This window comes from Cottoperca gobio, chromosome 13 (genome assembly GCF_900634415.1).
Source record: "Cottoperca gobio chromosome 13, fCotGob3.1, whole genome shotgun sequence".
Taxonomy (NCBI): domain Eukaryota; kingdom Metazoa; phylum Chordata; class Actinopteri; order Perciformes; family Bovichtidae; genus Cottoperca; species Cottoperca gobio.
Window position 1 is genome coordinate 24147186 of NC_041367.1, and position 11945 is coordinate 24159130.

General features: G+C 39.5%; 1 protein-coding gene across 3 annotated transcripts; it reads right to left on the reverse strand.

Annotated features, from left to right (window-relative positions):
- Window positions 1–6216: 6216 nt before the first annotated feature.
- atf5b (activating transcription factor 5b) lies at window positions 6217–11243 on the reverse strand. 3 transcript variants are annotated; one of them, XM_029446980.1, is made up of 5 exons: window positions 11118–11243; window positions 10544–10676; window positions 9633–9854; window positions 8084–9272; window positions 6217–7520 (listed from the first exon to the last, which is right to left on the reverse strand). In XM_029446980.1, exons 3-5 carry the CDS (start codon window positions 9769–9771, stop codon window positions 7334–7336), a joined length of 1515 nt encoding a protein of 504 aa, XP_029302840.1. In that variant the 5' UTR covers window positions 9772–9854; window positions 10544–10676; window positions 11118–11243; the 3' UTR covers window positions 6217–7333. The 3 variants fall into 3 exon arrangements, with proteins under 3 accessions (XP_029302840.1, XP_029302839.1, XP_029302841.1); XM_029446979.1 differs by lacking the exon at window positions 11118–11243 and having other exon boundaries at window positions 10544–10808; XM_029446981.1 differs by lacking the exons at window positions 9633–9854; window positions 10544–10676; window positions 11118–11243 and adding an exon at window positions 9552–9589.
- Window positions 11244–11945: the final 702 nt, after the last annotated feature.

Here is an 11945-nt window from a genome sequence, read left to right on the forward strand (position 1 = left end):
GCCAAAATACACCTTTGGCCACAAGATGTCTCAGGGTCACACATTAACATCTCTCCCTTTCGCTTCCATTCCACCTGGCTTTGATATGTTTTGCCCCAATTGAGCGCTCAACACAACTCCACAATTATTGTCCAGTGAAAGGCTGAGCTACTGCTAGAAATCAGAGTTGCACCACTTGTTTGGTCTTCCATATCTCCGTCTAGACTAGCCTCCTTCCACCCCCACCAACTCACCCAGCAGCTTTAACCTCAGCCCCCCCCCCCCCCCCCCCCCCCCCCACACTGGCTGCATATGCTGCTCATAACATATTTAAAACCTTCTTGCTGGTATACACACAGCCTCCAACAGAGCTGCAGGCCATTCTGCTACGCTGAGCTCCACCTAATCCTCTGCTCTCCACCATTACTAGAGTCTAACTGTGGTCCCCCCCCACCCCCACTCTGTCTCCCCTTCTTGCATCACATATCCTCTCCCACATCGTCCTCCCCTACTGGTTCTAACATGATCCTGTGTTGCCTTCGTCTTACCTCTTATTTCTTAAGCCTCATACGAACACTCACAAGGATATCAATACATACTGAGCATGTAAATGTATTGTTGCTGTTTGTTACTGCTGATGGAGTTTGTCTTCAGCGTAGACTGGAACGTTTCATGTTATTGGTCATTAACTGGTTATGTGCCCCAGTTCTGTACTGAATACTAATTCTATGCAGATTCTTTTTTCTGCTTTCACGCTTATCAAAACCCAGTGAGGTCAACGATTTCCATACGCAGATCTCCTTGTTTTTGAAAAGTGCTGCAGAATGCAATATATAAAGTAAATCGAGGCGTTGCTCACAGCAGGGGAAAATAAATACAAATCTGCGATGGTAATATACAAACACTTGACCTTGAGGTGAGATTGTTGCATCAACTTTTGTTTACAAGGTCAGGAATGAACTGTCGAGCTTTGTTAACCTTTTCTTCTCAGAGTTTAATTAGCAGCAGTATTCCAAGGTTACCATTAGGTTTACATCCATCTGTGCATGTATTGCATCATTCCAGGAAATTAATTTGTTTGTGTACTAACTGCAAAAACAGTATACTATGTCAATGTGAATATGGCTTTTATTGAAGGTCAAGTTTTCTATCATATTGCTGGTCATGTTTCTGCCTCATCATGGTCATTGGTATGGTGTTTACTTAGCTACGACTGATTGCTCGAAATGATGTTAATCTAGGAAATGAGGCTTAAATTGCCTTCATTACGATTGTTCTCTCAAAAACATAAAGTCAGCTAAATTCCTTAATGAGCTCGCATGAATCATGAAGCTGCTGGGTTTGTTCCAGCACAGTCCATCCATCAGTTCGGCACAATATTTTTGCCATGACATTTTGTGTGGACTGTGTATTTGTGTGTATTTTGTATTTTAAAGGATTTGAATGGTTTTCTGTGCTGCCATCAGGACTTTGATCTATGGCAATGTTTAGAAAAAAGTAATCGCAAGACCTCCATGAAATTAGCACAGAGGATGAACTGTACGCTTTCAAGCTCCCCTAAGGATGCACCCTTTCCATGTTGAACAATGTTGAACAAAACATTTCAACATTGGCACGGTAAGACATGTTTTATTATTCCAGGGATGGCAATGATGATGAACCACTTCGCTCCAGACTCAACAACTATTGGACCCCAGATAATCCTAGTGATGACGCCGCCAGCATGTCAAAGGTTTTAGTTATAGAGGGAAATATCTCCACATTTATTGATTTCCCCCACATTTGGTGCAGACATTCTTGGTGCCCAGAGGATGTATTCTAATGATTTGTTGATCACTGGACCGAACCGCTAGCGAATGAATTATAATGACTTTTAATTCCCTGACCTTCCATTTAGCACGATCATCAGGTTCAATTCTTATGTATCTAACTATTTGGTTCATGACATTCCCATCATCCTCGGCTGTGCTTCAAGTTTAGTGTGAATTTGAAAATGTTAGCATGCTAACACGCTAAACAAAGATGGTGAACATGGTAAACTTTATACCTGCTAACCAACAAAATGTTAGTCTTGTTAGCATGCTTGCATTAGAATTTCGGACGCTCTGTAACCTCGGGGCCTAAACAAGGTGATAGAGAGAAAGCAGGGTAGGCTTTAGGGCGTGGTTACCTTGTGATTGACAGGTCGCAACCACGACATCTTTTCGTCTTACAACTTTAAGCCCTTCACAGTGTTTTCATTTCATTAAAGTTAGTTGTAGCAGTGTTGTGACGTGAACACAATATAAGGGAGAGTGAGCCATCTTGTGGCTGAATGTTATCAATTGCACCTTTAAACACTCCAAGGTGTTTCCTTCTTCTGCCCCCAGACTACACTTTAACTTCTTATTCCTGGCATCAGGGGTCTGAGAATATCTAAATCATGTATTGCGTCATGTCCAGCACGTTGACTGGGGTTTTAGACTTTGTACCACCAATGGAATCTAGTTTTAGAGTATGTCTCACTTTACTATGTACAAGCACAATCTGGCAGAACCACGACAATTCCTGATGAACCTCTCTGTTCCCTGCAGGGTTTTACTTTAAGATAATGCTCTACACGCCTAACTGGGCTGATTCATTTCATACCTGTGTGGTTTCTTAGTAGAGAACAACGTTTCTTGGAAGACGCTTAACGTGCACACAAACACACACACAAGCATGGTGTTCGGTTCATCACACTCAGACTTACACATGGACAAATTGAAATTGAAATTGAAATTTGGCCTGAAATATTGTGTTCACTTTTCCACATGAATGAATGTGGAATAAACTGTGGCTCTTTGGTTTTTGCACACATTGCATCCAGTGTGAATCTTTTTGCTCAGGTTTTGTTAGGTTGTTTGTGTTGGGAGAAATGTTTCATCATAGCTGTCATAAAAATTGTAACAACTTAATGAGGTTAGAATGAGTGGTATGATATTCTGAGATATTTATGAAGTGTTTCATTTTAATGCATTCATAGATGAACTGACAGTCAGCATGCTGATCCAGAACAAAATAACCTTTGAAAATGAGTGTAGGCAGTTTAACTGTGCTTAATATTGTGTACATTATGCTAATAATGTATAGAGTATTTGACAGTAGTGGAATGTAACAAAGTACATGTACACTATTGTACTTTTAACTCCACTACATTACATTGCACTACATACTGTACATTGTGCAATATTCATCTTTATAAACTACTCAACCGCTTGTACTGATATTATTTTTATTTAATTATCGTGCGCTTGGTACTTTAGCTCTTTTGCTGGTACAATGTACATTTCCCCGTTGTGGGATTAATAAAGGATTTCTGATTCTGACTGATTATTTGACAGCTGCAGTTATTACTGTAGTTGCTCTGATGATAGGATTGTGAAATATGTTTTTTGTTATGTTAGATGAAACGACGCAGGATTTATAAAGTAGCACTTCCATGAAAACCAGCTACAACAGTAAAACGCTTTTTACACATAATATATAAAAACACCCAAACTCAATTCTACATTTTTTGGTAAAACTTCATTTGGAAAGTCCGCCTACAAATAGTTTACAGAGTATTTGTAACATTTCAACAGATTATTAGTTGAGATTCAACAATTCACCTGTTGTATGTGACAATTCATGAACATACCTACATATATACTAAATATAACAACTCGTTCAACATATGCTGTACAAAATAGCAAAAGTTGAGTGAGTAGTTCAAGTGCAACAAAAATGAGTGTCACATATACTATAAATAGATAAGTGATGCTAAATATCTACAGACAAAGCTAAAAAGTTGAATTGTTGAATCTCAACTAATAAGCTGTTGAAATGTTACAAATACTCTATCAAGTATTTATAGGCAACTTATATACTTTAAGTATTGATATACTACTACTTATGTAAAGGATCTGAAACTCTACATCTTTATTTATTTAAATCTATAAGCATATGTGCTTCTTTTTGCTGCTGTCACACTGTGATGGCCGTGAATGAGATTAATAACATGTATCTTATCTGAAGAGTCTTCATGTGATCCTCATTAGAAAGCAAACTGTGCTAAACTCAACATCTGGAATATGTTCACTTACTATATATTGTGTTGCAGAGGTTACTGTAGAAAACAACCCCACATGGCTTTGTGTAAGCTTAGAGGGACACCTGGTGGTGAGAGATCTGCACACTATAGATATAGATATATAACTGCAGTGTGCCTCACAAAGAATGGATGGACTTCTCTGTTGACACCGTGTTCTTACGGCTCTCTACAGCCATTCATGTGAAAATAATTCAAACGTTTGTTAGATATCCATATAGATATAGATATTCATATCCTGTTTGTTTTATCAAACGTATGTAATTTGATCCTACTCTGGCTGTTCATGGTGATATGGTTTAGATTCCTAGATCAATAAGGCGAAGAAATGATAAGACATCATGTGCTTGATATGTGAGAATACAGTCACAAGAAGAGTTTTCTGTGGAGTAAATCGCACAATCCTCCAGAATTACAATACATGTATAGTAATCATTTACCTTGCATGAACACAATTAGAAGAAAGGTACTTTGATACGTTAAAATATATCTTTTTAAAGCCAAAATTACAACCATATAGTTAAATGGAGCACAATTATGGCTCTGAATCTTATATTAGAGCAAACGTATCCAACGTGATTAGATGTACAGCCGAGAACAGGAATCTTTCCTCTTGAAGCTGGAAGATGTAAAAACATCCAGGAGGACAACAGGTCACATTTCCTCCTGTACTGTCCTTATTGTGATGATGAATATCTTTATTAACTGATATGTCTGTTCAAAATCCAGAAATGTTTGTGTGACGATGTCAGGGTGGAACGGTTATTTCACTCTGATGCGTGTAAGTTTGGTAAAATGTCAGGATGGTTTATTTGTTAAGAATGATTTGTAATTTATGTTGCTGTTCTGGTTTCTGGTATCGTTGTGTATGCATGACACAGTAATAATAAAATATATTATCAAAATATAAATATATATATTCTCCATTAAAAGTTAGTTCTCCACATGTTCTCTTGTCCTTACATTAGGCTTGATGTCTATGTTATTATGAAATAAACTATACATTTCTCATTATTAGTGCTTTTACAATTTGTACATATTATTTAGTTGGCTTAGTATTGATGTTGAAAATCTAACTTTAATTCATAGATTTTCACTCAACATGTATCAATTTGTTAAAGACTTTGACTTGCTGTAAGCTTTCTGTATTTATTAGCTATTTTTTGGACTGTAATTTAGCTCATTTGGAAGAGTTTCGTATTATATTCATGTGTATCTAATGAATGAATGGATCTCAACTCATCTGAAAAGGTTAAATAAGTAAATATGTTATAGTGAATAACTTTATTGAACACACTGCAAAATCCCATTATAAATCTTATATCAGCATTACAATCTGTTTTCACATTGCATCTGTATCAAACAAACAACAAACAGAAAGAACTCTGAATCAATAGATTTAACGGCATTCTCTGTCAACCCACTACTTTCTTATTCTGATAGTTCACTTGCATCTCTCTCCTCCTCCTGCAAGTATTGTGTGATATTGCCTCATGCACTTGAAAGGCCTACGACTGGTAGGAGAGATACCAAGAGATTTCACACACGCACATGCACACACGCACACACGCACACGCACGCACACACTCTCCACGAGCGGGGAGATGAGATAGGCAACTTATGTTGTCTGTTGACTGCCGGAGCTTGATATCACTCCGCGCAGCCCCAGGGCTCAATACTGAAATATTGGAAACAATAACATGAGAAGTGCCGATTAGTATTTCTCTAAAAACTATATCCCTTCACTGTTTGGACAAGTTGTCTCAATCCTAGCTCCTCAATCTTAAAAAAAACAAAAACAGGTTGTTTTGATGCAGAATGCTCAGGTGTCAATCAAAGCCTGCCTTGTTGTGCTGCCGTCCAGTGGTGAATCCTGGGAAATAACTTGACTGCATTGCAGCCAAAAAAAGAGGGCTGGAAGCAGCAGTTATTAAGGGGCCGGGCACAGAATAGATGGGAGGGGCAGAGGGGCTTTATTCTGCAATCGCTATCTCTTAACCCCCCCCCTTCTTGCTCTGTGTGTGCTGTTCTGGGTGCAGTTCATGAGATTTGGACAGTTGTTGTAAGGCGTTTTAATGGCTGCAGAATGAATGACCAGCATGCAGTGAAAAACAGTCCAAAGGCAGAGATCAATGATACTACATAACTGGTTTATTTGGCTGTAATTTACCTGATGTATAATTTCCTGACATTGACATCGGTTATTATTAAAAGGACCTGAATTTCAGATACATCAAATTGATCAATTGAAAACAAAATTCCCATGAAGTCGTGCCGTTACCCAACAACGATTTATTGTTGCGTCAACAGGTGATTGTTTGTTCGCAAAATACAGCCGAAAGAGAGAAGAGAAGAAGAAAAGGGAAAAAAGCCAGTGAATAGTTTTTGTGTTTGTCAGGGGAGGAAAACCAAAAACGTGAGCGTGAATCACACTGGCGGGGGGGAAACTCAGGGAAAAGTCGCCAGCTGATGAGAAGAATAAAGTCAACTCGGTTAAATTATCGCGGTGGAGATCTTGAAGCCATGCAGTTAACAGAATATTGCCTTCAAATAACACTCGCACATGCTTTTCCAAAATCAAACATGCATTGGGTATTTCAGTGGGGGTAAAGGAGTGAAAATACTCAACATTTTAGCAATACAAATGTTCTAAATGTTTCCGATAATGAATATTTGTAGAGCATGTTACACACTTTTTTTTCCAGCAATCCCTTTATTCAGTTGATTGTTTAAAGCAAAATGGTAAATGAACATTATCAAGTAAAAATAAAATATGAAATAAAATATATATTTAGCATGGATCTGCCTCGATTCTGTCAATGTGTGTCACAAAAACCACAAGCATATTCCATCACTACTACTAATTCAAAGAGCATTTTGTAAACGATCAATCATCGCAAGCACAAACTCAGTGGTCAGAAGGCTGTGAGTGCAGTTCGGATCACAGTGGTCACGGACAAGTTCAGCATCTCCTCCAGGAGCCGCCTTACTAAGGCTTCTTATAGTTTGTCACCCATTTGGAAACTTCTCCTTTTCTTTTTTTATGAAAGGTGTGTGTTTGTTCGGCCATCCTCTTGGAACAATTTTTATTTTATTTTTTTTAAGAAAAGAACTATCAAAATCATGCAACTACCATTTCATTCCTGTGAGACAAAAACCAGTTGGTGCTCTAGACTTGATTTTCTCTTGGTGCTGGTTGGGAGCTTTCGGAGGTGAGGTCAGCGTGGGCGTTTTCTTATTTATTTTTTAGGCACTGCCATCCTGTTTGAGCCGCTGACTGCGAGCCTTGTAGACCTCGATCAGTAAATCTTTGACGTACTGGATTTCTCGCTCCACCGACTCCGCCTTGTCACGAAGCTCCCGGTTCTGCCCCTCGAGGCCGTGCAGCTCCTCCTCCAGACAGTCCAGCTCCGCCCTCTTACGCAGCCTGTACCTGCAACACAAGGGATTGCGTTTGGTTGCTTTTACAGGTTTCTGCTGCCTTGCATCTTTATTAATGAGCCAAGAAAGCGTGACCCCTGAGCTACATCGGGTGGATCCCTCACAGCTCAGACATCCCTCCCCTGAGATAACATTACGTGCTGTTTATTTCACACGGATCATGACTGACATTTTCTTCTTATTCAAACTTTTCACTAACAATATTAAGACTTGTTTCTACGTACATCCCTTTTTACATAGTAGTGAATAAATGAAACTCATACACAGACAAAGCAGACTTAAAGAAATGGTTAGGTGGGGCTGGATTTGGCAGACAGTGAGGGACTTTCCATTTCCCTCCTCCACTGTGCAGGACATTTAAAGCAGCGTTTATGTAACACTCCTGCCATGTTAAAGTTACAAATCATCAATTGATTGATAAGCTAAAAAAGCAAGAATATAAAAAAAAAAACTCAGACTTCTGACTACAAGACCCATTTTTAAAGATGAAGATTTAAACATGCTTTTAAAAAGAGTAAAAAGACAATAAAATAAAATGCAATGACAAGTGTTTACCTGTGAGCAGCAGTTTTGTTCTGGTCTCTCTTCTTCTGCTTCCTCTCTCCAGTGGGCCCCTCCACAGGAACTATGCCCATCACCAGAGCTGGTTTGATGGAGCAGTGCTCATCCTTTAGCCTCTGGGTGGGGCGGTGGATGGGGGCACCCATCAGCGTCCCCTCGCCCTCCCCTCTGGACAGACATTCGTAGCTTTGGTCTGCAAGGCATTCTGGATAGAGGTAGTGGCCATGTTGGGGCTCGACAGCCTGTGCTTGTGACGGCTGATCTAGGTCACCTATAAAGCTATGGTAAGGCTCTGTGCTGGCCATGGCCTGGTGGAAGTAGCCATCACCGGCCACCATTGTCTCTTGGGGAATACTCCCAGAAAGTCCTCCATCTTTACTGCAGTGCAAGACCTCGAGCCCCGTGCTGTCGTAACTTACATTGACCTTCACATTGTGCATCAACTGTCCCTCACGCTTGTGGTGGCTGTCGTACGAGCCGCCCAGACAAAAACCTCGAGCAATCTCTTCGCTGCAAAACATTCCTTCTGAAAAACAATAACTCTCCTCTTCCTTCAACGATAAAGCACATTCTCTCACCTTCTTCACGCTACTGAGGCTGTTCTTGCTCACTGTCTTCAGTGTGGAGTAGTGGTTCACAGACAACTCTGTGCTTCCTGAGTAACTTCCCCTCGAGCCCCACGTATCAAGTCCAACTTCCTCCCCGACTTTCCCAGCCTCGCTGATGATCCTTCTCCCGTTGTTGTGGTGGTAGCGGTGGTGGTAGTTGTATGGAGCGGGTCGCGCAATTTTGGTTCTGCTGATGGGACCGCCACAGAAGCTGGCCAGGTCCAGTTCCCCTGTTGCCAAGGTAACAACCACAGGGCTGGTTTCTGATTGGCTGGTCCCATACGAGCCATAGGGTAACTGATAATAAGACTGGGAGCCCATGGCTTGAGCACCCTTGTCACATTTTGAGGATTTCTCCAACTTGTTTGTTGTGGTTGTGGACTCAGAGCGGAAGTAGTCCTCCAGCTGAGCCAGCTCCTCCTGCAGTAGAGAGGTCATGACCTCCAGATCCGAGGGCACCTTGACATCTTGTTCTAACGGCGAGGGTGGAAGGGATGAGCTGGGAGAAGACTCGGTCGTCGACACAAAAGAAGACAAATCAACTTTTTCCGTCATCCAATCTGAGTGACCATCACCTATAAAAAAAATTCAAAAATAATCATAGAATCAGTAAAGCAATCCATATTTTTCATTCAGCAGTTTGTGTAGAATAACTGAAACAAAAACTACAAATTCAGGAAAAAAAAAATCTTAAATCACGCAAGGTAGAGAGGATAATTGTAAAAAATAAAATAAAAAGAAGCTGAAAATCAAGAAATACATCCGAAATATCCAAGTGAACAACTAACCGATCATCTGAAAATGATTGAACAGCATCGTCTGCATTCGATAAATATCCACTTAGCTGTACTCACTGTACGACATTAGCCCCGTGCTGCACTGCGGCTCCGACCTCGGGATGTGGAAAAATAAAAAAGCGTCTTGGCAAAACTCACCAATTAAGTGCTGCCTCTCCACTGGCTCCGCCCCCGTCCTGGGCCGTGATTGGCTATGGTTAGCCTGTCGGAGAGGGGGAGCGCCAAGCTCGCTTGTGGAAATGGGAGGAATTTTCCTGCGAAGGATCGATGCCGCCATTGTGTCTTCTGCTTCGATTAAATTGTTCAAAAGCACAAACCGTGCACTGGGTGGATGAAATAATTGTGGAAACACCTGAAGACCTGTGGAAAAGAAATTAAGAAAATAAACAAATGTGCCAATTTTTTTATTAAGCATTTAAATTTCCAATGTCATCCTATAAAGCACATAATAATTCCCCAAAATGTAAAAAAATATATTTATAGTTAATATTTGAAAAAACAACAACAATATAAAATATTTTTAAAGTTTAAAGGAGTTCAAATTAACCCTTCACATTTCTAAATCACTTGTAACTTCATGCTGTGAAGCCATTACTGATTAATGTGAAAATAATATCATCAAGAAAAAACAAAACGTGCAAAACAGTAACATGAAATCATTTTAGAAAGAATGTACCAAGAGTATAATAAAGAACATATACAAAATAAAAAACTTTAACTTTACCTTTAAAACATAATTACAGACACTAACATAAATACACATTTAGAAAGTAATTTTCCAGAATGTAAGTTGTAGTTGTGAACTTAAAAACTGTATCAAGAAACAGAAATCAAATAAATTCACCTTTTAACACCATGTCACACAAAACTTTGACATGGTTACTTTAAAATAGTAATAATGGCTACAATAGTCCTGGAACTGATGTAAAAGAACAGCTAGATTCAGCTTACAGTGCAATGTTAGTTAAAACAGTGTCCAAAGTGGATAGAAGACATTATTCTGCGAACTTTCCGCTGTTCCCCCAAAGCTAGAAAGCACTTTTACTCACCCCATAGTTTCTGAATAGTCTTGTAGTGCGTTGCAGGAGCAAAGCACGCGGAGCTTTACGGTGAGGAGGGAGACAGTCGCAGTTTAGAAAGCCATATTTTCCCTTTTCATAGTCAGGGACTCTTCATGAAGTGCTATTTCGACGAACAGACATGCAGACAGAAAGTTTTTAAATCCGCTACTTCTGCAACTCCTAATGCCCGGACCGGATCACGGCAGACGGAATTAATCCGCAGTTTACAGAGTTCAGGCGCGCGTTACGTCATGAACCTGGGGACTTTCCCACTACACATAACCTCTCCTCATTTATTCTATGTTATCATCATGGTTATTGTATCTCATCTGAATTTACTCAGTTCACTTTACTCTGTTTAATTCACAGCGATGATAGAAATAACAAATAACATACATTGAAATTACATATTAATGTTGTCGTTTGAATTATATTTGTGTTTTCTTTAGGTGCTGAAAGCAGTGCAATAATGTCATTATTGAAACTAAAATATACATAAATAGTAAGCAGCCTGCTGGAAAAAGTATTTGACAGAAAAACGTGGGTATTAACTATGCCTTACCTAACAGTCCAGTCCTACTCGAAATAGTATTATACAACATGTTAAATACATTATTAAAACCCTAAACACACTTCTAGAGTTGAACAGAGACTGTGTGTAAAGCATTGAGGGAGAAGCAGACGGTGGAGCCGGCACTAGTTTCCGTAGCGCTGTAGCGGAAGGACATCATGTTGCAGTTCGAAGGTGTAACTTTAGTTGCAGCCCTGTTGCATCAGATCCGCAGGGGATTCGCTGAGCGCTGTAACAATGTGGCCACACCATTGGTTTATCTGGGGGAACTTTTTTATTTCTATTGGCCTGCCATCATCGGTCTTCCACTGATTGCTAATCATTACACATTAGCACCAACCTGGGACTGCTTTACTGTAAATTATCACCAGGGAAGAACGCCTGACCCCAGCTGGGATCATAACCCCACAAACAGCCACTTACAATCACTTACAATTCCAGATGTTCATTTTCTGAATGGTCCTCTCTTTTAACATCACTTCTATCCGTTTATGCTACTTGCTTAATCCTCCTTTGTGGATTCACTTCAGAAAGATTCTCAGTATGAACTAAAACATTTACTTACATAAATACTTTGTAGCTAAACCCACATAAAGTCCATTTATCAAACTTGTTATGTAAATAATAAAGTTTACCTCTTTTCTACTGCACTTTGTGAAGCTTCTATTCATATTACTAACTTTAGAAGTTAGTTCTTATTTATTGTATTTTAAGTCGAAATAACATTAATAATTGTTAAAAAAAAAAACAATTTAGTGAAATTAGGAGAGATTTTACAGATATGATGTCACTGTCTGGGCAGTTGAGCCGAGGAGAAAA

What these genes read in the sequence shown, in the direction of transcription:
- atf5b (XM_029446980.1), bottom strand. Translation starts at nt 9,771, where the DNA reads ATGGCGGCATCGATCCTTCGCAGGAAAATTCCTCCCATTTCCACAAGC. An exon ending in GGAGAGGCAGCACTTAATTG is followed by an intron (nt 9,273 to 9,632) that starts GTGAGTTTTGCC and finishes TTTTTTTTATAG; the next exon opens with GTGATGGTCACTCAGATTGG. An exon ending in AACAAAACTGCTGCTCACAG is followed by an intron (nt 7,521 to 8,083) that starts GTAAACACTTGT and finishes CTTGTGTTGCAG; the next exon opens with GTACAGGCTGCGTAAGAGGG.